Here is a 25,938-nt window from a genome sequence, read left to right as displayed (position 1 = left end):
CGAGAAAGCAGTAGTAGTAATAATAATAATGCAGAAACGCTAATTTCGTTCCTCGCGCCCTTTCGAACCGTTCATGGCAACCGGTTTTGTTTGTGGAACGGTCGTAAAATGAATCGACCAATGAAAGGCCAGCATTTCGAGCGGGCGTACCATTGGAGATGCATGATAGAGAGCGTTGCGATGCGGAGGGGTGAGGGGAATGGGTGCGGTGTGACGGCGGTAACGCGCTCTACACGGATTCTCTACAGTCTTATTTCGCCATTCGGAAAGAAGGTTGTTATTACAATGAGACGGGAACCGGACTATCGATAAAGTGTGTTTGTATGTCGTTTTCGTCGATATTAAGTGTTGTGTTCACTTTCACCTGTGCGAATGTCTCAATCCTTACCTTTTTGTTTGTTATTTCTTTTAATTACTGCCGCATGGGTCGGCGCTTACGTTTAAGTTAACCCTTTATTTTGAAACGATGGAACGTTGTTCTTATGGTTTTTACACCAAAAGGTATTTTATGTTATTTTTTACTTTACGATTGCGAATCAGTGTGGTTGAGTGCATCGCGTGTGGCTAGATGGTGGGTTAAGAAATTTATTCGTCATTATTATGAATCGCGTTTATTTAATTATACCAACGTTACGTACGTTAGCATAATTAAATAAAGGAAGGTTATTTACAATATAACAAAAAAAGCATCAATTAAAACATGTTCTATAATCATTTGTATAAAATCCATTTTGGATATATATATTAATCGAACTATGTTCAATAGAAATTTCATACCATTGTAATAAAAAACCGTTCCAAGAGCTTTTGAGTATTCAGTGAGGGGAGTAAGCTCTTATTATTATTATTGCAACGCTTCGGGGAAAAGCCGACAATACACGGCCCTCGGAGCCGAGGGTCGACTGGTGAGGGGAGAGGGGGTAACGTCTGTCTGCACACATGCAGAACCGGTTCGCTCTCCAGCTCCCCTAGTGCGTTGCATAAATCTCTCTCTTTCGCCACACGCGTTTGCATAATGCCCTCTCACTCGCACATTTTCATTATTTTTTGCTTCCCCTTGTGAAATAATGCCAGACGGACCGTTTTTATTTAGGTATCTGTCCCTAAATAGGTGCATAGCTCTATATTTATAAAGGAGATGGTAAGTATAGTATGGAAAAAAACATGTGGCATGGATCTGTAACTAATTATAGCCATGTACGAAAGTAAACTAATCTTTTAGTTTAAGAAATGATTTAACCAAATTTATGCATGCAGATATATAATTATTAGAGTAATAATCAGAAAATATGATTACGAATTTGATATTTAGTAACTAAACACCGATATTTTTTGATACCTAAGTTTTATTTTATTATTTCTAACCTATCAATATTTCGTTCTTAATGAAACACAATAACTGTTAAAATCTTTAAGCTTCTATTTTTTTATTAATTAGTAAAACTAATAAAGTAAAGATGTATTCTATGGTCAAGGTTTTACAATCCAAAGATAAAATGTTTTGAATACCTGTGGTTTTAATATTGCCAATTGTCAACTTGTCATTGACGTTTGACAATAGTCCATTTTATACTTTCGTTTTTATTATTGTAGATCTTTCGTAAATTGATCAACGTGATATTTTTACATTTTATTACGATTTCACAATCAAAACTTTGGTTAAAATTAAACATGAGACTGTAAATATATTAGTACATATCTTGTTTCCTTACATACAAGAGTGCTTCCTTCAGTCGGTCGTGATAGTTACAATAAAAATTTTACTAGATGATATTTTGTAAGAGTTTAAATATTAGCAGTAGAGTAGACACTAGTTTTGATTTATACTGTATATATCCTGAGTAATGGCTGATTTACGCAGGTACATTACCGACAAGTGGTTATGAAATGACTGAAGTTAGTTAAAATTACTGGATATGCATCTTTTTCTTGTATATTTCCTCACTTCACATATGCTATTTTTATTAATTTTAGGTCAGAAATACTAGATAACATACAAAAGAAGAAGGACCAAGAAAAAGACCAGCCTCAAAGCCCTAATTTCCAACAACAATTGGCAAAGCCAGTCGATAAACAACAGATACATAATTCAGACATACAAAGTGCGAATGTGTCAGTGACGCAGCATGTCCCTACACAGCTACTTTCGCCGACACATGGCTCGGGGTCTCCAGTCCAGTCAAAAGATGATGCCAAGGACAAGACTATAAAAGTTGCTAACTCTACGACAATAACATTAATTGAGAACAACGTCAACGGAGAAAAAGATAAGGACAATAATTATCCTAAAAATTATTTTACATTAGAACCTAAAAATGAAAAGAAAGATGATTGCAACAAAAACAGTATCACAATAACTAGGACAATACCAAAGCAGTCACCAGGAGGTGGTCAAGTTGATAAATCTAAGAGTGCATCGAAAGGCACTAAAAGGCCTCTTCAATATTTGGAAACTCTTGCTGAAAAAGCTGGAATAACATTTGAAGACAAATACGAAGCTGCAAATACATTACTTGCTTTAGATAAACAGAATAATACTTTTCGCAGACCTGAGCTTAAACAGCCAAAATCAGAACCAGATAATCACTCACAAGGTGAAGAATTTAGGTACAGAAACCAAAAAGAAGAGGATGATAAGTTGCAAGTAAGGACCTAATTTCATATTTAAGCTATAACTTCCAACAATAATATATATATATTCTATAAAACATAGTATAAATATATATTTGATAATTTAAAAAACAAGATTTACCTCCCATTAAACAGATACATCAGCAAATAATACAGCAACAACAGCAGCAGCAACAGTTACAGCATCTGCAACAGCAGCAACAACAACAACAACTACAACAGCTTCAACAGCAGCAATTACAACAATTGCAGCAGCAAGCATTGCAACGCCAGCATCAGGCTATTCAACAACACTTAAAAAATCAGCAGGACCAGCAAGAGATTGTAAGTATTTATTGCTTTTATTCTATGAATGAATCTCTCTAATCATTATTCATTTTATTACACTTTTTTCATAATAAAGTTCCGAAGTGTCTTAGTATTTATCACTCACTATTCTAAACTTAATTTCTTATTATGTTATAATATAATTGTAATAAGCAAATCAAGATACATATATACATATCTATAAATCTTGAGCTGCTTATTCATATAATATCAAATCCAATTTCCCATAGTCAACACTTACTACTTTATATAATCATTCACAATATTATATTGTGCTAAGTAGTAAATTCATAATATGTAATTACTAAAACATACACAATTTACCTTTTTTTTCATTCCATTTAGTTGCAGAAACAATTTCAACAACAACAGCAGCAACAACAACAACAACAGCAGCAACAGCAACAGCAGCAGCAGCAACAACAACAACAGCAGCAACAGCAACAACCTCAACAGCAGCAAACACAACAAGGATCACAGCAACAGCAATCACAGCAGCCTAAACAAGAAATCCAACAACTCTCTCAACAGCAAGAGTTACAGCAACAGAAATTTTTACAGGTTCATTAAGTTTTTATTCATTATGCCTTAGATAGTTTTAAACTTCAAAAATTTAAAACTAGTTATAGTTATTTATGCAGCACATATTTTATAATATATATCTTAATATTCTAATTGTAGTAATATTTAATCATGTTAAGTGTTTTGACATACCTCATACAATAGTATACAGGCTTGATTCTGAAACTTGTTGAAAGTTCAATGCTGATAGGTGGCATAACCATTTGATACAGCCCATTCATTAGCAATTGTCGTGATCAAGTAATCGCTTTTAGATGCTTATAATTTAACTACAGGTTGACTATTTAGTTAAAATTTTCTTCCTTCAATTAACACAATTAAAATGCTCAATGCTTTACTTTTCCCACTAATAGCAAGTTAACAGATTTCACTGTGTTTTTAATAATCATATCGATTCAACTCAACTTCAAAGAAAAGGTACACAAACTTAAAAAAAAAATTGAAAAAAAGTTTATTCCTCAAAATCATATGAACAAAATATTTCAAGATGAATTGAATGAATAATTATTATTCAAGATAGAAGCATTATACTAACATGTATTTAAAAAAAATACACCACTCATTGGGATAGAAAACCCTCAAGCCTGACTAGAATCGGCGAATGAAACTTAAAAGGATTTTTCTTTAATTTTCGATTTTTTTTTTCAACAATTATATTAACAATGAAATTGTTTGTTTCTATTCGAAAAGTTCTCGAGGCGATCGTTTCATTCCCAATGTATGTTTTATAAAAGCTTGAAAAACAAACATTACTTAATAAATTTATTAAAATTTGCAATTGAAAAATATTATTTCTGTTATAAAAGCATTGTCCAACAAAATAATTATTAACCCAGTGTAAAGGTAACAAAAAAATTTCATCTTTACAATATCTTTATTCCTCTTGGTGGGTATATCGGACTAGACATCTTTATTCATCATAATTGGATCATAACACTTGATCTGTAAACCATTTTCAATCGCTGTTAATGCGGATAGAACGTTTTTGCAACGCACCACGCATAGTGCAATCAATTTGTTGAAGAAATAGCTTCTTTAATGCAGACATCTTACCTATATAAATACAAAGTCATTGTATATATATAATAAATAAGTTGAAAAAATAGAATTTTGGAACACTAAACTTGCACTAGTGTATTATATTTCGAAAAAAACGGTGACTTACTATTCCAAGCGTACCTATTCTGCTAGTGTTATACTCTTAATGTTATAGTTTTCAAATAAGTATACGCAAGATTTATGCAATGTACCTCATACCAGAGACAAAGTGGTTTTCCTTTTATAAACAAAGATATTGTACTGACTGCTTGAAAATAATTACAAATTTATATTTGTACAATTTACTTTTAGTATTAATGCTTTTATTACTGAGTTACGTTCTGGTTTCAATTTTAATTTTTTTTCACAGGTTGTAAACAACCAGCCATTACATACGCAGCAGTTTAACGTACCCGGTATCGGTGAAATCAATCTTAGCTTCCTAGCGTCACCTCAAAACAACGTTAACCTTCTTTTCGACAAGAACCAGAAAACCGGCATGAGCGGTGAGATCAAGCAACAGCAAGTAAGTACAGCGAGTTGTTCAAATGACTGACTGACTGACTCTGATGTATTGATAACATTATCCATAGCCTATTCTAATTGATGAGAAAATAAACCTCAGAATGACGTCTTCCATGCAATTTTCTAATAGTTCAGCTACATTGTACACTACTAACCAGGACCGGATCTACCATATGGCTTTTTGGGCTTCAGCCCGGGGCCCTGGGATGAAGCCCAAGTGGACCAATTTTTTCGCAAATCCATATAGAATATAATAAATTATTCAACCAATGATATCTCGACGATTCGATATAAAATGTTGTTTATTTAGCTTTTGTCCTCTTGTTGTTGGAACAGTATGTACATTTAAACATAACTGTCGCAGATTCAATTCACGCCTTGAATTTAAATTGAAAAGACATTTATGTTGATTTTAATTTTTCGTTTTTATTTTATTTAGTAGTTTTTTTCAATTTAAAGTACAAAAAGGATTGTTGTGTGTGTGCAGATTGTTGACGGTCAATCACAAGTGGTACAACAGCAGATCAGTATGTCGCAACACGAGCCGACTCAGCAGCATCATCAAACGGTCACCGTTGTTTCCTCTATGCCGAGCAGTATGGCGCAGCACCAAGTAAGTTATGAGCTTCATATATACTTTTAATTTTTAACTATGATTGTATACTTGTTTTCTCATTTTATGATTAAAATCTATTGGTATTTGATGCTATTTATTTCCAATCAAACATTTGTCTTGTAGAACCCTTTGTTATATTGGATAAATACAGTTACGCCTTTTACTCTGAAAAGGCGATGTGTGTAAGTTAACTTCTTTTTCATTGTTTTTTATTAAGTTAATATTATTAATTTTTACTTAATGGAATACACATATCTTAACCGAAGTTTGTCGGGTCAGGAACTAGTAGATTTAATAAGCTATGGCAATTGAAAAAATCACTTCGCATTCATAAATTCTATTTATTCTATATTTAAACACTGATTTCTCTTGTTTTTGTTATAATAGATTTGACATTTAATGAACAGACATCGTATTGTTTTAGAAATCACCCTCTGAGTTAAATTTATAGGTGCTTAATATATTTTTCTTTGATATATTATCCTCTATTTAAAGACGTGAAACACATACATAGATATCGATCGCTTACGAAGACACAAGCTACCAATTAATTCAATATCGACTAAGCCGCCTCACATTCGATTTTTCAATTCTTCTTAACTTTACGAATCAGATATCTGTTATTTCAAAACGTTTGACAAAAAAAGGCCCTCTTCGTCAAAAGTTTTTAATTAGAAGATCATCACGTGCTGTCTTCTGTTTGTCTACGTCGCCGCGTCACAAGCATAAAATGGTTACCCTATTGTTTGAAGTATTGACGCGTTCACAAATTTCTAACAGATGGTCGCCAGTCCGCCTGCCTTGAAAATATAAGAAATTATTAACAATCAATCAAGTGTAATACTAGACTGCTTATTTAAACAACCGTTATAAATATTTTATATTATAAAACCTAGAAGACAAATAATTTTGTTATCGTTCATAAATCACATATATTCGTACTGAATATCGTCGTAACAATATTTATTGAACGAAAAACAAAGATCGATACGTTTCTAGAACAATAACTATTGCAAAGTTAAGCTTGCGCAACGTTAGACGCGGGATATTTTTCTAAAATGGAGATATGGATATTTTTATTCTTTTCATTCTTTAATGAAACTCACTTGTCACGTAAACAGTCTAAATGTAAAGCGAGTGCAACTGTGAAATGCAGCTACTTATATAATAATATTATACACTAAAACCTTATTTCGGAAGTTACTTCTGAAATAAGTTTTGTGTATAATTCGGTTAGACTGAAAAAACTAGTAAATACAAAGGTAAAAAAAAATGTATCCTCGTTTATCAGTATGGATAGATTGATATTTGATGGCAATTTAAATTGAGGAAACATAACAAAAAATCGAGCAATCCGAATTGCACTACGTAATTCTAATCATTTGTTTGTCTGGGAAAAAGTTCTGTCTTATAAAGTCGCCCAACTCGACATGAAAAAAGCCTTTCTACAATCAACGATACTCAGCAAAATAAATAAATCTTATTGTATTAAAAAAATAACATGCATTAATTACACAAAACATATGTATTTTCACATAAAGTAAAGCGTTTTGTTTTACAATCACAATGAACATTTACATTTCTAAATATATTGAAAGGCACAAAATTCGTAAGAATTAAAAAAACGCGACTCATTTACCAAGTTTTTTATATGAGCAGTCTTTATACTGCAATTCGAACATTCTAGAGGAACTTGTCTTGTGTGTGAACATATATTACAATTTTGATATAAGTTTTTAGGTCAATAGTGTTTACCATACATAGTTACATAAGAACTCGGGTGTAATTCCACGATCAGTATGGATGTATTCTGGTTTCCTAAAGATATATTTTAGTATAAACGTTGCAAGAGTGGAGTGGTGATAACGAATTCTGACCTCGTATTAAAATTTACGATGCAAAGTCGTTGTAAATAGATTTGTAGTATCACTGTGGTTTCAGGTCCAGCAGCAAGCAACGAGCGGTATACAGCAGCAAGCGACTATGCCGCCTCTACAGAGCTTACCTTCCAACACGCAACATCCGCAGCAAATAAGGTACCATCCACATTTAAAATATGTATTAAATTAACATTAGTTAAATATATATTTTTAAAGTATTGTTTAAATTAAAATAAACGTACCTAATTGATCATCATTCGTTATAAATATACGTATCAATAAAATTGATACTTATCAATAAGGATGAAACGTGATAAGTATATACTTCAGTTTTGGTGTATTTTTATATAATTTACTCGATATTTACGGATTTTCTCACATACTTTCGATTTATAGAGTGATAATTTGACAAAATCAAACTATCCATTTGGATATTATAACTGCGAGGGTGTCTGTTACGCTTCCGCGGTAAACCACGGGAGTGTTTTAGATGCAATTTTATTCGCGCGGCTTGAACCCCAAGAAAAGACTTCGTTTACTTTTTTTCAGTTCACCCCTGTATTTGTAAAATAGGGGGATTAATTAGGGCTTGTGTGCAAGTTCTCTTCAATCGTGAAGTTGCAACAAGTGGGTATGTAGGCTTTTGAGAAAAGTTAGAATTTAAGTTGATTATGAGAGGTTCTAGAATATTCCTTTCACAATGATTCAGTGGGGGTAAAATGGGGTAAAATATAATAACGCAATACTCTAAGTATTCTTATACTTTTAAAGAGAAATGTTTTGATTTATGTAACTCAAACCATGTGATTTCTTGGTAATTTGCAAACTTCTCCCAATAACTTTTCCTTAATTTTTTAAAGTTACAAACACAGTTTCACGTGGGAGTACCTACTAACTACATAAATGTAGAAGGAGGTATCGTCGGGCTAAAAATACGCAAAAAGTTTTGAGAATAGATTCCTTGTATAAATATCTAAAACATATATCAACAGGGTGTGAAAGTACGTAAATATTGTTACTATTGTGTTAATTACGAAATGCGCACGCATGCTTTATGTGCACATGGATTCGCCGACGTTTTTTTTATTTTTTATATAATATTTTTTTTAACGAAACTTGTTTGATTTAAGTGCTGAGTGGGGCCACAGCCGGGTGCAAGTGATTCAGCAACCCCTTCAGAACAGCACTTACCTACAGCAGTTGTATAATGCCCAGGGGCCCCTTCTGATGCCTGGAAACATTGCACTGCATCCAGGAATTAATTCGCAGCAAATACAGGTAGGCATAGCCGATTTGTTCGCGATTCCTTTAATATTTCATTATTACAAACTCATACGTCAAACCTATGATTATTTAAATGAGTTTTTTTAAAACGCCGATTTGTTCCGTACCAGAGAATAATGTTCAGACCCAGGGTATACAATATTACAGTACATTGTTATAAATGTATGAATGCGACTAGAGGTTTTGCATTGCCAATAGGAATCGCCGCCAGTCTGTGTGGACTTCGTTTTAACACCGAGATCGTTTTGAACGTATTGTTATATTTTATTTTTCATTCGATTGCGTTTTACAAATGGGACATCTTTATCCGATATAAATAAGATTCAGAATTCCTAAGACCGGAGAAGAACCGGCGAATAAACTCGGCGTATAAAAATATATTTATCTGAAAATACAGTGGTAATAATTTGTTCCAGGTGATCGCCGCCGGTAAGCCGTTCCAGGGTAGCCAACTCGCTCCCCACATGTTGACCACGCAGGGGAAACAAGTTCTTCAAGGTCAAGCCGGTAAGTTAAGTGAGAGTCTCGTCATGACTTTCTCTAAATAAAATACACGTTATATATTGCATTCCTGTATTATAATCATGCTCCAATAATAGTATGTATATAGACTTTGGATTTACCACCAAAGCTTACGTTCCATGTATCTTCCCTTATAATTTAATTAATATTGGTATTATACGATTACGATAGAGTTCCGTGTAATCGCCCTTCCAACGTACATTATTACGCTTTAAATGTGTTCGATTAGGGCGTTCTCATTTAATCCATTTACTGAATATTCAATAAGTCTATCGTAATGTAAAATGTAGTTGATTAATTTATGATTTAATTTAATTATTGTATTTAGTGCAACAAAATTTATCCGAACGTGAACTGTAACTCTATTTAGTTTTACAGTTAATTTTACAGGTCTCACTGCATATCAGGAACAAGGTTTTAATACGTTTCCCATGACTTAACTATTTCTTTAAAGTCTCGTGATAATTTGTATGTCAATGTCTTGGTTTGTTTAGGGAATAAATTTTTCTTTATTTAAGTTTTAATTGGCCTTTCGAGTCGAGTTTGTTTCTAGCTTTTTATAGGATCGTTTGAATTAGTAATATTAGTGCAATCTGTAGGTTAGAATATGCTTTGAACAGTAGTTAATCGATTTTATGTTTAAGCTTCTCACGCATTTTAACGTTATTATATTTTTTTATTTTATTTATCACAATGTAATCATTTCATTAAAATAGTTTATAATTTTATATTTGACTCATTTAAGATGAAGGTCGTCTTCATTGAATACAAGTGCTAAATAATAAATAAAAAATGCACAATAAACATCGCACTCGAGCGGTAAGTGTCCTCGTTTACTAAGAGTCGTATAATTTTAATTTTAATTCAAAACTACGTAAGGCTGCCCAGTATAAAATAATTAAGCTAAAATTTGGAAATGATCTTACACCACACTGTATTCGTTCTAAAATAACAATCATAAAAAAAAAAAAAATTAATTTATTTACAAAATACGTTACGTATTCCAGTACGACAGATCAAATCAAAACCTGACAGATAACAGTCCCATTTAACTTGTAATAAAACTAACACACGAACTTAGTCGTAATAATTTATAAGTAAGAATTATTTATATGATCAAATCAAACGAATGGGCAAGTATAAAGTCATAGTTGATTACGAAACAATTTATTCATGAACGTGATCTTATAAAATCTATAAATATGATATAACTTTCAATTCCAATAAATATCTTATTTATTAAAAGAAAATATACGTAAGATCGATCTTAAAATATATGTAAAGTACACTTCGTGCAAAATAAGAGAGCTTTATTTTACACATAAAAAAGTAAAATGTTTACATATGAAAAAAATCGACAAATATTCAATGGCATTATTCGATCACCAAATTAATTTGCAGTTCAACTAGTGTATGTGAAAGTGTTAGTTTGTTTGAGAGATGATGTTGTATGTGTTCTTTTGATATTAGAGCGAAGTTGTGCGTTATTAAATAATATCGTTTTCGTAACAGCACCTTTTCCCGGATACACGACGATACCAGCGATTCCGACGACTCAGAATCAGACGTTTGTATTCAGTCCCCTGGGCGTTATTAACTCTCAGCCGAGTATAATCCCCGCACACTCTCAGCCGACCGTCTCCGGTATTGGACAACAACAGAAACCTTCGGAAATGCATAAGGTAATCATTTTATTGTGTGTGCAGTCACTAAAAAAATATTTTTTCTCGAAAAAAAATCTTATTATTACTAAAGTATGTACCGAGTGTTTTTTAAAAAACCTGGACGACTTTGAATCGACAAGTAGAGTTGATTTTACATATTTAACCTGATAACACGTAAACATACGTCACGTATGTAAATGAGATGAAGATATAGCCATTGTTCATCTGTTTTCATAAACGCATTGTATATAAACCTGAAAATATATCTAGTTTAAATTTTCCTTTTTCTATTATTATAATATACTTATTTAATTATAGTTAACATATGTATAACATTAAACAGGTTATGAGCGGTGGTAAGGTGACGGCGACCAAAGTAGGCGGCGGCGGCGCACAGACTGTGCCCGTTCAAGCTCAATGCGTGCAAGTCTCCCAGCCGGTGCTCGGACAACAGCCGCAGGCGCAGATCATCAGTCCGTTACAGGTAAACCTTCATTACTCCTCATTATACTAACTTTTACCCAGTGGCTTATAAAGCTCCAGTGCCGATGTTCTAGGTTCCAATCTCGGGTTATATCATAATATATATTTAGTATTTATTTTAAGAAAATCTCCGACGCATACCCTAACTTTGCAGTACAACACTCTCAAGCTTCGAAATACTTATTCAACTGTTGCTCCTATGTTTAAACTCTCTTCAGTTCTGGATTGTTCTACTTTAGAACGATGAGAGTGAGGGAGTTAAGAGTGACCACACTGTATTTGTCTTCCCTGTAGATTATAAACACGGCAAAGAAAATAACATTTTCAGTTCTATTTTATTAGGACTGTAAACCAATTACCAATCAAATGTCAGCATGTCAAGCAATCAATTGTCTGACAATAACTCCAGCCGTCATTAGCCATAATGGCTGGGGTTCCCCGGCTTTGAGTCTTGCGTGATATGTTTATATTATGTGATTATAAATTGAACTATATTATGCATAATGTTCTTATATAAAACGGAGCCTCGGTTACTTGAAATCAGCATATTTAAATGATAGAAAATCAAGTTAAAATAATCTCAATTACAAATAATCGGACAACATGCAGGCGTTGTCCGATTTAACGCGCTGATTGGGATTATCATAACTTGTTAGTCTAAAGTTACGCGTGGACTTTGAAATCGTTACTTGACGCCTGAATAATAGAGCTACGAATAAACGAGGCTCTGTTTTAGTGTACGGTTCACGATGTGCCAATGCGAATTAAAATTAACAAGCAAGCTGCTGCATAGCGATGGATATTGGTTTCTTGAAATTGTTTCAATTTACTGACACACAACTTACCTTGTACGATCTTTTATACACATTTGTTTATTTTCTAACACACCTAACTCCTATAATACACATTAAGATTTTTCTCACCTTTAGTACAATTTCTATTACAATATATTTTCAATTATTTTATCATTTTTGACTTATTCCGACTATTTACACTTTATTAAGAGAATGATTGTTAATAATATATTTTATACAAATATTCTTTTTGTGTAAACGAGACTTTGCATAAATAAAATACATGTTCATAAATTAAAAAAACATTTAGAATAACAAAAGAAAGTTCAGTCAATTCTGAGCTGACGTCGACAATGTGAATTTACACAAGAGTCCTACAGTGGTGCGGACGAAACACATTTAGTGTAGTGAGGTAAGTAAAACGTTATGTTCATTAAAGTTAAGCGTCCATTACGAATCCTTACAACATGCAGATAAATTACACGTTCGCTGATAATAAAAACAAACCCAGTTTAATACTAAATAGAAACATCAAGCACCCCACAGTTTGCAACGGATAATTGCACTTAAGGATAACTCATTTTTAACTTGAAAGTTCATTGAAGCCGTGTTTTTTTATAACTTTGTACGTGTTCTCAATTTTTTTGCACACTTCGATGCGAAGTTGCTTGGTAGTATTTTTAAATCAACACCTGTCTCTGTCGTGTTCAAAATTATTAATTAATCGGAAGTCCACAGCGGGGTGAAATTTAGTTGCAACATTCCACTATGGTCATTCATAGAGCCATACAGAACTATTATATATAAAGAGTTTGAATGTTACAATTATTTCTATTCAGGTGCAAAAATATGAAAGGGATATTTCCGAAGATATCTGGTTCATGATGTCTTATGATTAAAAAGTATTTTCAGCTATAAATACTTATAAATATAACTAAGGTTAACATTATAACTTCTCGTTTACATATTTAAAAAAAAAACTCAACATGCGTAAGTTTTTCTAAGATGATATTTTTACGTTTAAAAACTAACATTAACTAATTAATTAAAAATTCAAAAAATGGAGTTCGTGATTTTTTCACGTATAAATAAAGCAAAGCGAATTGAGGAGTTCATAAGTAACTTACTTTAAAATAACACACTTTATTTGGAATAGTTCCGTGCTCACCACATTGACCTGTATATAGTAAAAAGGGATCCTTTTTACTTTAGCGATGGACGCTTAGTTTTAAGCAAACTAATTACTTATTACTATACCACAATTTAACATTAGATTGTAGAATTGTTTTTATATAAAAGAAATACTAAACTCAAGCCGTTGTTTACAGACTGGAAGTCAAACAATGCAGTTCGCGCCATGGCAGATATCGGGCGCGCTGCCTCAAGTCTGGGCTGGGGGTCTGCAAGCGGGTACCTTGCCAGCTGGGGGTCTCCTGGCCCCTAACCCCATTTTCATCAGGGGCACCCAACCGGACTCGCAACCCTCAATGTTCATACAGCACTCCCCACAGAACAATTTACAACATACCAGTAAGTATCTGCTTACACTTCTTAAAATCTCCTTTGTCTTTCTATGATAAGCGTTACTTTAGTTTTAGTCTGTGTTTATATCTGTTTAGAATAATTCTGTCTAAATGTGCTGATATGCGATTAAACTGTGTTGTGCTGTGTCGTGCTGCAAATGCATTGCGAATGGAAATGTATATTTTATAAACAAAAAATGTAAAATTAATTAAACTGGTATTGTAAGGATATTTATTAATTAATCATATATTATGTGAGTATTACTGTTTATTCTAATCACATCGCTTTTACGTATATAAAATTATGTAAAGTGTATATATGTATGTGAATCACTCGTTTTATTCGCGAACCTTTTTTTAGATGCGAGCGTCGCGTGCGCTACCGGTAGCGCGACCAAGCCTCGTGCGTCGTCGGATGGGCTTGCGAAGAATCCTCGACCGCTCTCCAACATCCTGCCGTCCGGTAGCATTCGTCCTGCCTCGTCCGTCTCCACACAGACAAGCGCGAACCAGGCTCAAAACCAGGTAAACATAATTTCAATATTAACTTCTTTATTTATCTTCTTCTCGTCATTGCTCCGTAGTCCGACGTGGAACGTGATAAGAATGTTTTTAAGATACCTCTAACGAACGGTATACATTTTAGCATTCAACCGGGTAGACAATATGACCAAAATATCTGTCAATTGACATACGGACATGTCATGTTTTCCGTTACTAGTTCCGTCGAGCAATATGTAATTTAATCAACGATCTTGTCATTGTTGTTCGATCTACCCAATCCATCTTCCTGCCCTTATCCCAATTGTATTCGGGGTCGGCGCAGCATGTCTTCTTCTCCCATACTTCTCTGTCTGACGTCATCTCACAAGTAAAATTATTTCCATCCATATCGTATTTCATTCAGTCCATTCATCGCTTCTTTGGTGGTCCCTTATCTCTAAATTCACGCACATCCATGCTCTAGACCTTCCTCACAATGTCTCATCAACAAGGCTCGATGCGTAAATATTTATATTTAATTTTATTATTTCAATGTCCATTTGTAAGTAGACTATTTAAAAAAAACTATTACAGGCGAAACAGCGAGGTAAGCCGGGTGTGCGGTCACCGGCGCCGACGTCGAAGCAAGATGCTGCCAATCAAACCAATAAGATGCAGCATCAGATGCAACAACCTAAACAACAGTAAATATTTAACTTAGGCTACAATATGCATTCTTTCAGTCTCGCAATTACACAGATAACATAACACTAATACTTAAAACACCCAAAGCAATATAAATACAATATATGTACTACGGATTCAATGTAAAATAATTTTATAGTATTTTAAGCATGTAGCACAATGTGCTTATCTCGATAACTTTTATTCAAACTTCTACTTTGTGTATTATTTTTCTGAAACCTCATAGTTAATTTAATCTAATCAATAATATAATTAATTCGCTTTGAATCTCACTTCACAATAAAACATGTTATCATTGTCAATCAGATTGAAAACTAACTTAAACTATATAAACAAGAATAACGTTTGCATGATAAACGATGAATCTGATAAACAAAATTATGGAAAAAAATAGTACATTGTCTCTGTGTTGTCTATTTGAAGCGGAAGGTATAACTTTGTGACAAGATTACAAAACGAGAGGTTTTTGTATAAAAATCATGAATAGCATAATAATAATAATAAATTATTAAACAATTTGCTCTCTGTTAAAAAGTCGAATATCAATGTCAGCTAATTTAATATTAAAAAATTCTTATTATCGTTTTTTAAGATTGCTCGTGATGAACTCGAGCGGTCAAATGACACAGATAACGACGGACAAGCAGCCGCTCGCCAAAAGCATCCAGCAGCAGGCGATCCTGCAGCAGCAAGCTATGCAGGTGACCTTTATATTGATGTACTTACAACAAAAACAACGATGACATATCTGTAGACATACACAAATCATTAACCAATAAAGACTGACTGAAGTTCAATTATCTGAAATAAATAACAAAACGAGTATTTCTAATGTAATATTATATTTTTTTGCATCTTTCCTCAAATAGCAGCAGCAGCAACAACAACAACAGCATCAGCAGCAACAGTTACTTCATCAACAGCATCAAACCCAGCAAATGGTTCAACATTACCAGCAACAAGGTAAGTTTCTATTTAACAATATTGTGGTATTTGGCGAAAAACTTTGTATCAAATTCATTGTGAACATGTGTAATGTACATAACTGTATTGTAGGTATGACGCTGGGTATGCAGCAGGGCACTCTACCTGTTGGTTCTGTGTCACAAGCATTGCCTATGACGGGGATGCCACAGACCATATCTATGGTACAACAAATACATCCTGTAAGTGTTACCAGAAAAAATAATTCAATACTCACCCTAACTATGAGACGCGTTAAATACTTTTTGTATTAAAAATGAACAGAAATTTTCAATTTGTAATTATATAATTGTACAAATGTTCAATTAAGGTATACATTTTTAAATGATATGAAGCATGTACATTTTATCAACAGTTAAGTAGCATGGCTCAAGCGGGTACACTTGTGGGACAAATAAATACGAACCAAAATCAACAAACCGCCTCACTCGCCCAAGTACAGACATTACAACAACAGCAACAGGTAAAATTAAAACGCACTTAATATATTCAAACATATCTCTTAACCATAAATTATAAAAAAGAAAAAAAAAAACATTTTTAAAGTATACACACAGTAGTACAGGACACGATTTTTCTCAAAATATTTGATACTAGTTGTCGCCCGCGGCTACGCGCGCCCTTAAGAGGTTGATGTCATGTGTTAGGCAAAAAAAAGTAGCCTATGTCCTTCCTCGGAGTTCAAGTTTGCTTCATATCAAATTCGTATCATTGCTTTGGCACTGAAAGAGCGACAGACAGACAGAGTTACTTTCAAATTTTTCAATATTAATATAGATAAGATGGACACTAATAACTAATTTCACGTAAAAGAATAATTTAATCTAAAGATAACTGTTATATAATGTTCAAATAGTAATTTTATTTTTCGTTTGTCTTTCTAGACTTTAGTCGGGAACGGATTGGTACAAACTTCCGTGGGTATGGCCGTGCAGCAGCCCGTACTAAACCATGCGACACAGATGCAAGCAGTATGTATAGCTCTTAATGCTCTCTTTGTTAATATCTCACATTCCCTTGTTCTTTATTCCCGTTTGTTGATGCCCCTCCCGGTGCTCCTTCTACATATGGTCTTTCAAATTAGCCATTTGCGTGCATCCCAAAGAAGCGCATACATGATTTATAATATGTAACTTATGTTTATATATGTAGCTTAGTCGTCCAACATAATGGAGACCACTATAATATATATATATCTGATATTCTTGTAAAATTAGTAAATCTATTTAAATATTCTTATGTAAATGCTTATTTATTAGTAGTCGATAATCGAATGTTAATTTGTCATGATATTTTGAATTGCTGTCTTACTATGCTTTGGAAAGCAAATCTTCCTTAGGAAAACGTTGCCCACTTGTATAGTCAAAAATTTTATTCATGAGTGCACTTTTTAAATGATTTCAATGAAGGAATATGATTGTTGTGGCATTTGTTAGGATAGGATAGGACATTGACCTTTTAACCTCTACACTACACACTTTGCGTTATTTATAAGAAATTAAATACTACAATTACTATTCTAGTAAAATTAATTACTTTGACGTAAGTTTTTATTAGAAAAAAAAATATATATTGAAATCACGTCTTCGTGTACAATGACACTGTTCGGTAATGTTTATTAATAACTATTATTTACATACGTAGTACTTAAAATTATAGAGTATTGTAAAAATGATGTCCAAATATCCCGTCCATAGTCTGCGAGGGATTGTAATTGTACATGGTTTTTTAGTAGCAATTTTACTTCAAATTAGATTTATAATCGATATCAGGCACATTGCATATTTTTTTAACTAAATGCATTGCTTGGTAAACTAACGGAGGCTGCATTTGATGCTTTCATAATACTAGAAAAATGCGTGAATATTTTTTGTAGGTTTGTGTCGTCTTTATTTTTGTATTAATAGATGTATAGTAATACAAATATAAATTTTTTCTATATTAAACGATTTTACAATAGTAGATGATATATCGCTTTATTTTATTCGAACTTTGAACACTATTTTTCATACTAAAACAATATTATGTAGGACCCGCATTTACATATCGATCAACGAGAAACAGTCTAAATCCTTATATTCCTCATTCATGAGTATTTTCTGGTGTTATAATATACATCGGCCGCTGAACTTGTACTTTAATTATTGGCCAGGCTAGTGAAAACCCAACAATAACAGGAATGGGTAACCCTAAATAAAATGGTATTCATGATGGTAATTGGCATTACGATGCGATGCGATTGGCAGCCCGCCCTGGCGCTCGAACAAGCCTATCTGCTGCATCCATCGCTCGTGCAGGACACGCCGTTAATGCACCACGAGGTAGCCACATAGTGCTTACGTCAAATACCAAACTTGACAAATACGTGTCGCATGCACTTATTGTGTTGACGTTACTTTTATATGTTTCCTGAACGAATTGTTTTGTTAAGGTTTTATTGACGTTTCTTATTTCGTTGATATGCTTTTTATTTTCCTTTGCAAATTTTCGATCAAATATAATTTCTTTAAAGCGCAAAACACATAACATTCTTATAGACTTGATTTGATGTTGATGTAAATTTGAATATATCAGGTTATTGCTTTAATTATATTCTCCATAAGAGTATGGATCGGTTGCTTTGCTGTATAGTTCGGATGCCTTTAAAGATAATATATATTTTATCTAAACACTTGATTAAGTATGGCTTGTAGGCGTTTCAATATTATTCACATTTTAAAATTATTTTCTAGATTCTAAATTTATATGGAACCCAAAAATGATTAAATTTAATAACTCTCAATTTCTAAATTTAATTTAATTAAACGTTCATTAAACAAAATTAAAAACAGTTTATATAAAGATTTATTTAGCCTAAAAACCTTATTTACAATCAAAATTATTTACATGGCGAAGTACTGATTGCAGCTTCTTATTTATTTATATATGATATTATTTATTCTTACCAATTAAAACATTATATATTAGTAGACACAGTAGTAGATATTGCCAAACCGAAAGCTTTTTTTTATTGTAACAACAATAATAGTTGTACTCGCGTTTAATAATTAAATATCAACATCTCAAAAATGTCTGATGAATATATATATATATATATATATATATATATATATATATATATATTTAATGAAGAATTTTCCGAATAACTGTTTTAAAATGATATTTGAAATTAGAAATCAATTATTATTGTAGTGACAGAATAAATTTGATAGAAAAAAAAACGAATTTATTTATTTTGCTTGAGAACTATTAGTGCCTGAAATTTCTCCTATATGTTGTGGTTTATTTCAAAACTTTCTTATAAGTACAGTTGTTTCTGATCGTATCACTTGTTAATATAAATAGACAAAGTACTTGTATATGTTAAAGTATTATTATTTTTTTATAAAATAATTATAGAAACGAAAACATATTAATAAAATTATTACTTTTACTATTAATAAACATTGAAATGAAACTGACTGATCGGAGTTATAATTCGACTAGGGTACCATGGGACTTATTACCACACCGGTCCAAGGGTCAGTTTTACCGATGCAACCTCAGGCCACGCTTGTCACACACGTCAAGAACGAGGATGAGAAGAATCAACAGATGACACAGGTGAGATCCGATTCCCTAGCTGTTTGTCACCGAGGCATGTGTACGCAATTTGGTCGTCTAACAATCTTAATCGAGCTACTGAAACCGATGCCAAACCGAGGCAAATATAATATATTGGACACATCAATCGCGAAAACACTTAAATATCTTAAGAACGAGATTTATAGACGCCAATGATGTTAAAAAATAAACAGCGCGACTGCCTTGCCAAATTCGATGTAAACAGTTAAAAAAATGCCAGTGGCACTTGGGATCATGTAAGATTTCTATCTATCAAAGGATTGAAAAGTTATGGTTGAAATATAAACTCATGATGACAATATCCTATAACATATGTGCCATTTAAAGGATAATTTCGACTCGAGTTTAATTATCGATTTTAATTACAAATGGAATGTATGTATATCTTTTATTTTGTTATAGTGAATAATGTGTTTTGGTGATTGGTGTGTGTGAGGAAATTAATTTTCTAAATTTTATTTGTGTCACATTGACATCTGTTTAAGTGTTATTAATGTTCTTAGACGGCAGTAGTGCAGCAACTCTCACAACCAGACCAGAACCAGACTGTCGAGGGATCACTAACAGAATCAGCCACGGCCGCCGCACCGAGCACGTCCGCGACCAATATAACAGCGGATGCCGCCGTCTCCACTACCACGTCTACCGGTACGTTGTCTTGATCTCCACCATGAACTCACCGATAGTGTCTGTCACCCATTGCAACGTTAAGGAGTTTTGTAGAATGTAGATCATTTTGGCTTATAGAAACAATAATGTCATTCTGATCGATTTCTGCCATTCTCAATAGTGACTAGCCAACAGGAAGGTATATTGTAGTTCAGGCGTGTGTGCAAGCACTGATTATTTCCGCACTCTCATTGTCTATTGGAACGGCGATCTGAAGCGACCAAAGAGATCACAGACGTACGACCGACGACATTACATGGGCCATGAGGTATGTGAGTGTAACACTGTCTACTTTCCGACTTGGATTTGCTGCTGAGAAATTATTGATAAAAAAGGAAATTATTGGTCCCATTCGGGATAAAAACACGCGACCTCAAGAGCCAGCCAACACAAAGACTGGATGATGAGAAACATCAGTCTTTGTGAAGGAGTGTGATGGAGTCACTCAGTAGTACTAAGTTATATATTTCTTTAGGACCAAACACACCAACGGAGATGTCAAAGTCGAGTCCTGTGAAGGGGACGGAGGGCGTTTCGATGATGGTCCACGAGTCCACGTCGATGTCCACAGCGAGCACCCCCTCGTCGGTCTCCGCCCCCGTGCCCAGCAGTGCGCAACACACTACATCTATCGCACCGCAGGTAAAATACAGGATATAGCTTTTGATTTTAATCTAATATAATATTCGATCTTGCCGCTTGTCACACTAATTTTGTGTTTTAACCGCACTTTGGGAACAGACTCGCAGAAAGTTAACACGTCTCTTTTACTGGTCTAAACTAAAGCCAATTATTTGATTGTATCAATTCTGTAGTAAAAAATTAATTAATAGTTATATTATTATGTTAAATGCTCTTTTAAAGTAATTTCATATTATTGAATACTGACTATATGGATGTGAACAATAGATGTTTTTGTTTTATTTAATATGTAGTGTACTCGTATCACATTACAATCACATCACAAATATATTTTAGCTAGATAGCTAAAATAAAAAAAATATATACAGATGTATATTCGGGCTTGAAATATGCTAGAAAATTAGAAAAAAAAACTGTTTCAATATATGTAATATAGAGGTGTGATCAGTGAAACATTAATATTGAATCCACACAGGTCGTGACGACCACAGCATGCTCGAGCTCCTCTGCAAGTATGACGTCAGCGAACAGCTCACCTGGATCATCGCCAGCACTATTCAAGACTTCGCAATCTTCAAGCAGGCATATGAACCAGCAAGCTGTTCACGGTATGTGCTTTTAAATGTATTTCGAAACATTATTAAAGATACTTTAAATATAAATTAATAAAATTATCAGTTTAGCAGTATAGCAATATAATGATGTATGTATGTTAATAAATAAATTTATGTTTTCAGATAAAGGTCTACCGAAGGCTATGGTAAAACCAAATATCTTGACCCATGTTATTGAAGGCTATGTCATTCAAGAAGCTGGTGAACCATTTGCTGTAAGTAAAAGAGATATCTAACGATACAGTATTAAAAAAAGTTGTGTTAAAAATGTTTTATTAACAATAATTACAATTTCAGGTCAACAGACCTCTTCGGGAATGGTCTTCCGACAAAGAACAAGACAAGGAGAACAAGCTGCCTTCAACGGATGAGCCACCGCGTAAGTTATACTTTGAATGGCATTTTATGAACTTAAACAAATTATTTTACCATTTTGCGGCACCAATTCTCAGTCTTAATGTCACAAATATTACCTAATGTTTATTCTTGTTGTTCTAAAAGTTAGTGTTAAGAAATAATTACGTTAAATAATATTTTTATTATAGGTAAGAAACAAATGTTAGATAACGGAACGAGCCTTCCACGCATAAGTTCGAGCATTGAATCGAACGAGCCGACTCAGCACGCCAGCTCGAAGTCCGAGGTGCCAATGAACGAGACATCGGACTCGACGGCTGACGACGCTCAGGCGAAGATTCCCAATGCTAATAAATGGACTGTAAGTAATTCATACTTAAGCTATTACAAGTCATACTAACTGAGTATAATACTTGCAAATTAAGTTGACCTGTAAATCTTGCTTTACATAAGCAGCCCGTAAATGTCCCACTGCTGGGATAAAGGCCTCCTCTCCCTTTGAGGAGAAGGTTTGGAGCATATTCCACCACGCTGCTCCAATGCGGGTTGGCGGAATACACATGTGGCTGAATTTCGTTGAAATTAGACACATGCAGGTTTCCTCACGATGTTTTCCTTCACCGCCGAGCACGAGATGAATTTATAAACACAAATTAAGCACATGAAATTTCAGTGGTGCCTGCCTGGGTTTGAACCCGAAATCATCGGTTAAGATGCACGCGTTCTAACCACTGGGCCATCTCGGCTCTAATCTTGCTTTACTGCTTGGTTTTTCTTTAAAAAATTATCCTCTTTTAAGATATTGCTATGATTTATTTATAAAGCGAACTGTACGATAAAAATGAAATAAAACAATAATTTTAGTAACCGACTACACGGTTATTTATACAAAGCACGGTTGATAAGTGACTGAAAATATCATGAGATATGGGAACATATCACAATAATCAATGATCACATTTCCAGGTGGCTGAAGTGTGCGACTTCATACGCAACATCCCCGGCTGCGCAGGATACGCAGACGAATTCCTCATGCAAGAAGTGGATGGTGAGGCGCTGCTGCTGATCAAACCCGAACACCTGGTCATGGCGCTGTCTATGAAGCTTGGACCTGCACTCAAAATAGTCGCCTGCATCGACTCCCTTCGTCCAGAGAGTGAGCAATCTAATAACGACCACGACTGAGGTGAGTATATTCGATAGTTTATTTTTTAAATTATATACATTGCCTTTACCAAAGCAAATGGCTATTAACCATTCCTTAGCTAACTGTTGCATCGCTTTGTCAAGTCTTGAAAGATAAATCATATTCCCTTACCGGAAACAAATTCAAAATATTCCTGTTTGGCAGTAACGAAATAGAGAGTCACACTCGCCATTTGAAATTCCCAATCGGTTGTTTTATGAACTTTTGCCTTATTAATATTGTATCAATAAATGTTTAAAAAATATATTTTTGTTTCAGATTTTTTTTAAGGTTTATTATTATAAATAAACCCCAGATACGACACAGGAGTGTTCATTAAAACTATTCATACTTTGTAAGGATTTTGATAATGTTTACGATGTATACTTTAGACGGTAATTGTAAATAGGTTGGCCTAAGAAGATATAATTTTCATTAGTACGTCTTTTGTAAATATATTAGAATATGTTAGATATTGAACGATAGAGTTGACGGGTGCGCCAACATCCGCTGGTGTAAATGTAAGTGTCGCGTTAGGAACTTCGAAGGGTATCAGTTACGAACGAAAATTACACGATTATTAAAGATGCGGTAATGATCTTGTAATCTACTTAACATGTTTGTTTATAATACTAAATATACTTCTGTTGAAAATGCTCTTATTACTTTTGTTGAATATACGAAGCATGTGAAACTACTCCATGACGGACTATCTTGGTGTTTCGTTGGGTGGTCTATAGAATAGCAGCATAACTTAAAGTCGATGGGAGAAGATAGTATAAATATTGTTTTAAGTTATGATGACTTACTATAAGTTGATGGATATCCGTACTACGCATAAACAAAAGTCGACATTGTAATATACCAATATTGTTGCCGATAAATTATCACGTTTAAAAAATGGACGCCAAAAGTCGGAAATGTTGTGTATATCATTGATTTCCAAACACGTTTTGTTTTCTCCTTCCCTTTCAAAGCATGCAAAGGCTTTTACCTAAACTTTTGTTTATACGGACGTAATGATGTTTCGAATCGCACGAAGCGATCGAGAAACAAGGACTATGTCGAAAGTTCCGCCTATTTAGTGCTAAGAAATTTGCGTAATCACGTGAAATACATTTTTTTAAATGTTTCGGAGATATCTAAAGTGGTAACGAACTCCTTTCAAAAGATTGGCTGAACATTTTGAGGAGGAAAAAATATTTTTCTTTTTTATGGAAATTTATGAAGAACTTTGCACAAAGGAAAACTTCGTTTGTTACCTCTTTAGTGAAGAATCTCTAGTATATTCATTAATTTAACTTATATTACATTTACGCAAGTATCCGTGCATGTCCCTAGACATAATTTATGTAACTTTATTATTTGTGTCATAGTCTTAACGATATATACAAGGTGTAACAATACTCGGAGTGAGTTACAGGATTTACCCAAGTGCGTATTCTAGTAAATCATATAACTATCACAATTACATCGATAAAAACTTCGGAACGAGATGTTAGAACGGAACATAAAAATTAAAAAGTATAATTATGTATGTGTGATTTATAAACTAAGTAAAACCTAATTTAGACATTTCTTTTATGAGATGATCTGACGGAGTAATTTGTTAAACCTTGTATAAAGTCAAGATACGAATATTTAAATATCGGCGTCAATTCAGAAATCGTGATAAACTCTACATGAATCCATAAAAGTTATTATAATACTTCGTGTACAAATTAAATTTTTTATAGCGGTACTGAAAATAATAACTAAATCATCGGCATATTATTTAATTTATTTGCTTTAAATAACAAACATAATCTATTTAAAATAATAATAATTATAATATATTTGAGATTATATTTAAATGATCATCACACTAATGCAAATTACAATTTATTTAATTAAAACACATTCGTCATAATGTTATATATATATTACATTACAATCAATTGTAACATAAAATCACATCATACTACGTCTGTTTTATATTCAATTATACATGTGTAGTCTCGGAAGTAGTAGTAATATGTGTAATTACTTAGATGTTGAACTATAATTTGGTTATCGTATTTGATATTATTACCTATTTAGTTTAGACGTTAACACGATTCGCGAGTGAGGTGTTGCAGGTGCAATCGTATTAGTATTTGAAAATGGCACATTCTCTAGATGTTTATAATTTGTTTCACAATCTGGTAAAGGCATAAACGATTTAATCTATGGTGCTACTTATTTCTTTTATTGTGCTTACTTTTACGTTAGTTTTATTAATTTAAATATATCTATAGTAATTGTATATTTCTTATGATAATAAATAATGTGTATCCGGTATTGAAGATGAGTAGATATTGTGTAAATAATGATTGTTAGAAATGTAATGCAAATATTCAGTGGACGTTATTAAAGATTTTATCATAGAATTGGTGGATTAATATAATATTTAATTTACAAGAAACTGATTATTACATAGCGCATAAGACAGGTAACAGTGTATGGCGTCACGTACCAAATACAAATCTATGATCGAAATGAACGGGAAATTAAAACTATTTTATCATTTAAAATTGGAGGAATATGCACAGAGCATACAGACTTATAAATTATTTTTGGTCGCTTCGACGCAGAAGGGAAAGATAGTCTCCTAATAATGACTGTAAATTTAAAATGTTTTTGAATTCCCTATAATCTGGAGGTCATTGATTTTCGTTATTATTAAGTTCTTAATTTAAATTGTTAAAGATAAATGTATTAATCGTTTCGTAGTTGACTTCGATTGATCCATTTCTTTTTAAATAATAATTATCTATGTGTAGAAAC

The 25,938-nt window shown here is 33.2% G+C and overlaps 1 protein-coding gene across 1 annotated transcript; it reads left to right on the top strand.

The window, feature by feature from the left end:
- The first annotated feature begins 272 nt into the window (after window positions 1–272).
- Window positions 273–24,894, top strand: LOC125076231 (polyhomeotic-proximal chromatin protein-like). The gene is made up of 28 exons (XM_047688294.1): window positions 273–501; window positions 1,975–2,644; window positions 2,767–2,955; window positions 3,304–3,519; window positions 4,949–5,104; window positions 5,591–5,716; window positions 7,661–7,755; window positions 8,730–8,877; window positions 9,300–9,390; window positions 10,918–11,087; window positions 11,413–11,553; window positions 13,675–13,876; window positions 14,231–14,394; window positions 14,947–15,056; window positions 15,650–15,758; window positions 15,927–16,020; window positions 16,114–16,223; window positions 16,397–16,504; window positions 16,926–17,012; window positions 19,528–19,644; window positions 20,169–20,313; window positions 20,810–20,976; window positions 21,452–21,584; window positions 21,714–21,805; window positions 21,888–21,969; window positions 22,136–22,308; window positions 22,914–23,133; window positions 23,413–24,894. Exons 1-27 carry the CDS (start codon window positions 467–469, stop codon window positions 23,130–23,132), a joined length of 4,149 nt encoding a protein of 1,382 aa, XP_047544250.1. The 5' UTR covers window positions 273–466; the 3' UTR covers window position 23,133; window positions 23,413–24,894.
- The last annotated feature ends 1,044 nt before the right edge of the window (window positions 24,895–25,938 follow it).

Source organism: Vanessa atalanta, chromosome Z, assembly GCF_905147765.1.
Source record: "Vanessa atalanta chromosome Z, ilVanAtal1.2, whole genome shotgun sequence".
Lineage (NCBI taxonomy): Eukaryota > Metazoa > Arthropoda > Insecta > Lepidoptera > Nymphalidae > Vanessa > Vanessa atalanta.
This window is presented reverse-complemented; position numbering and strand designations above follow the sequence as displayed.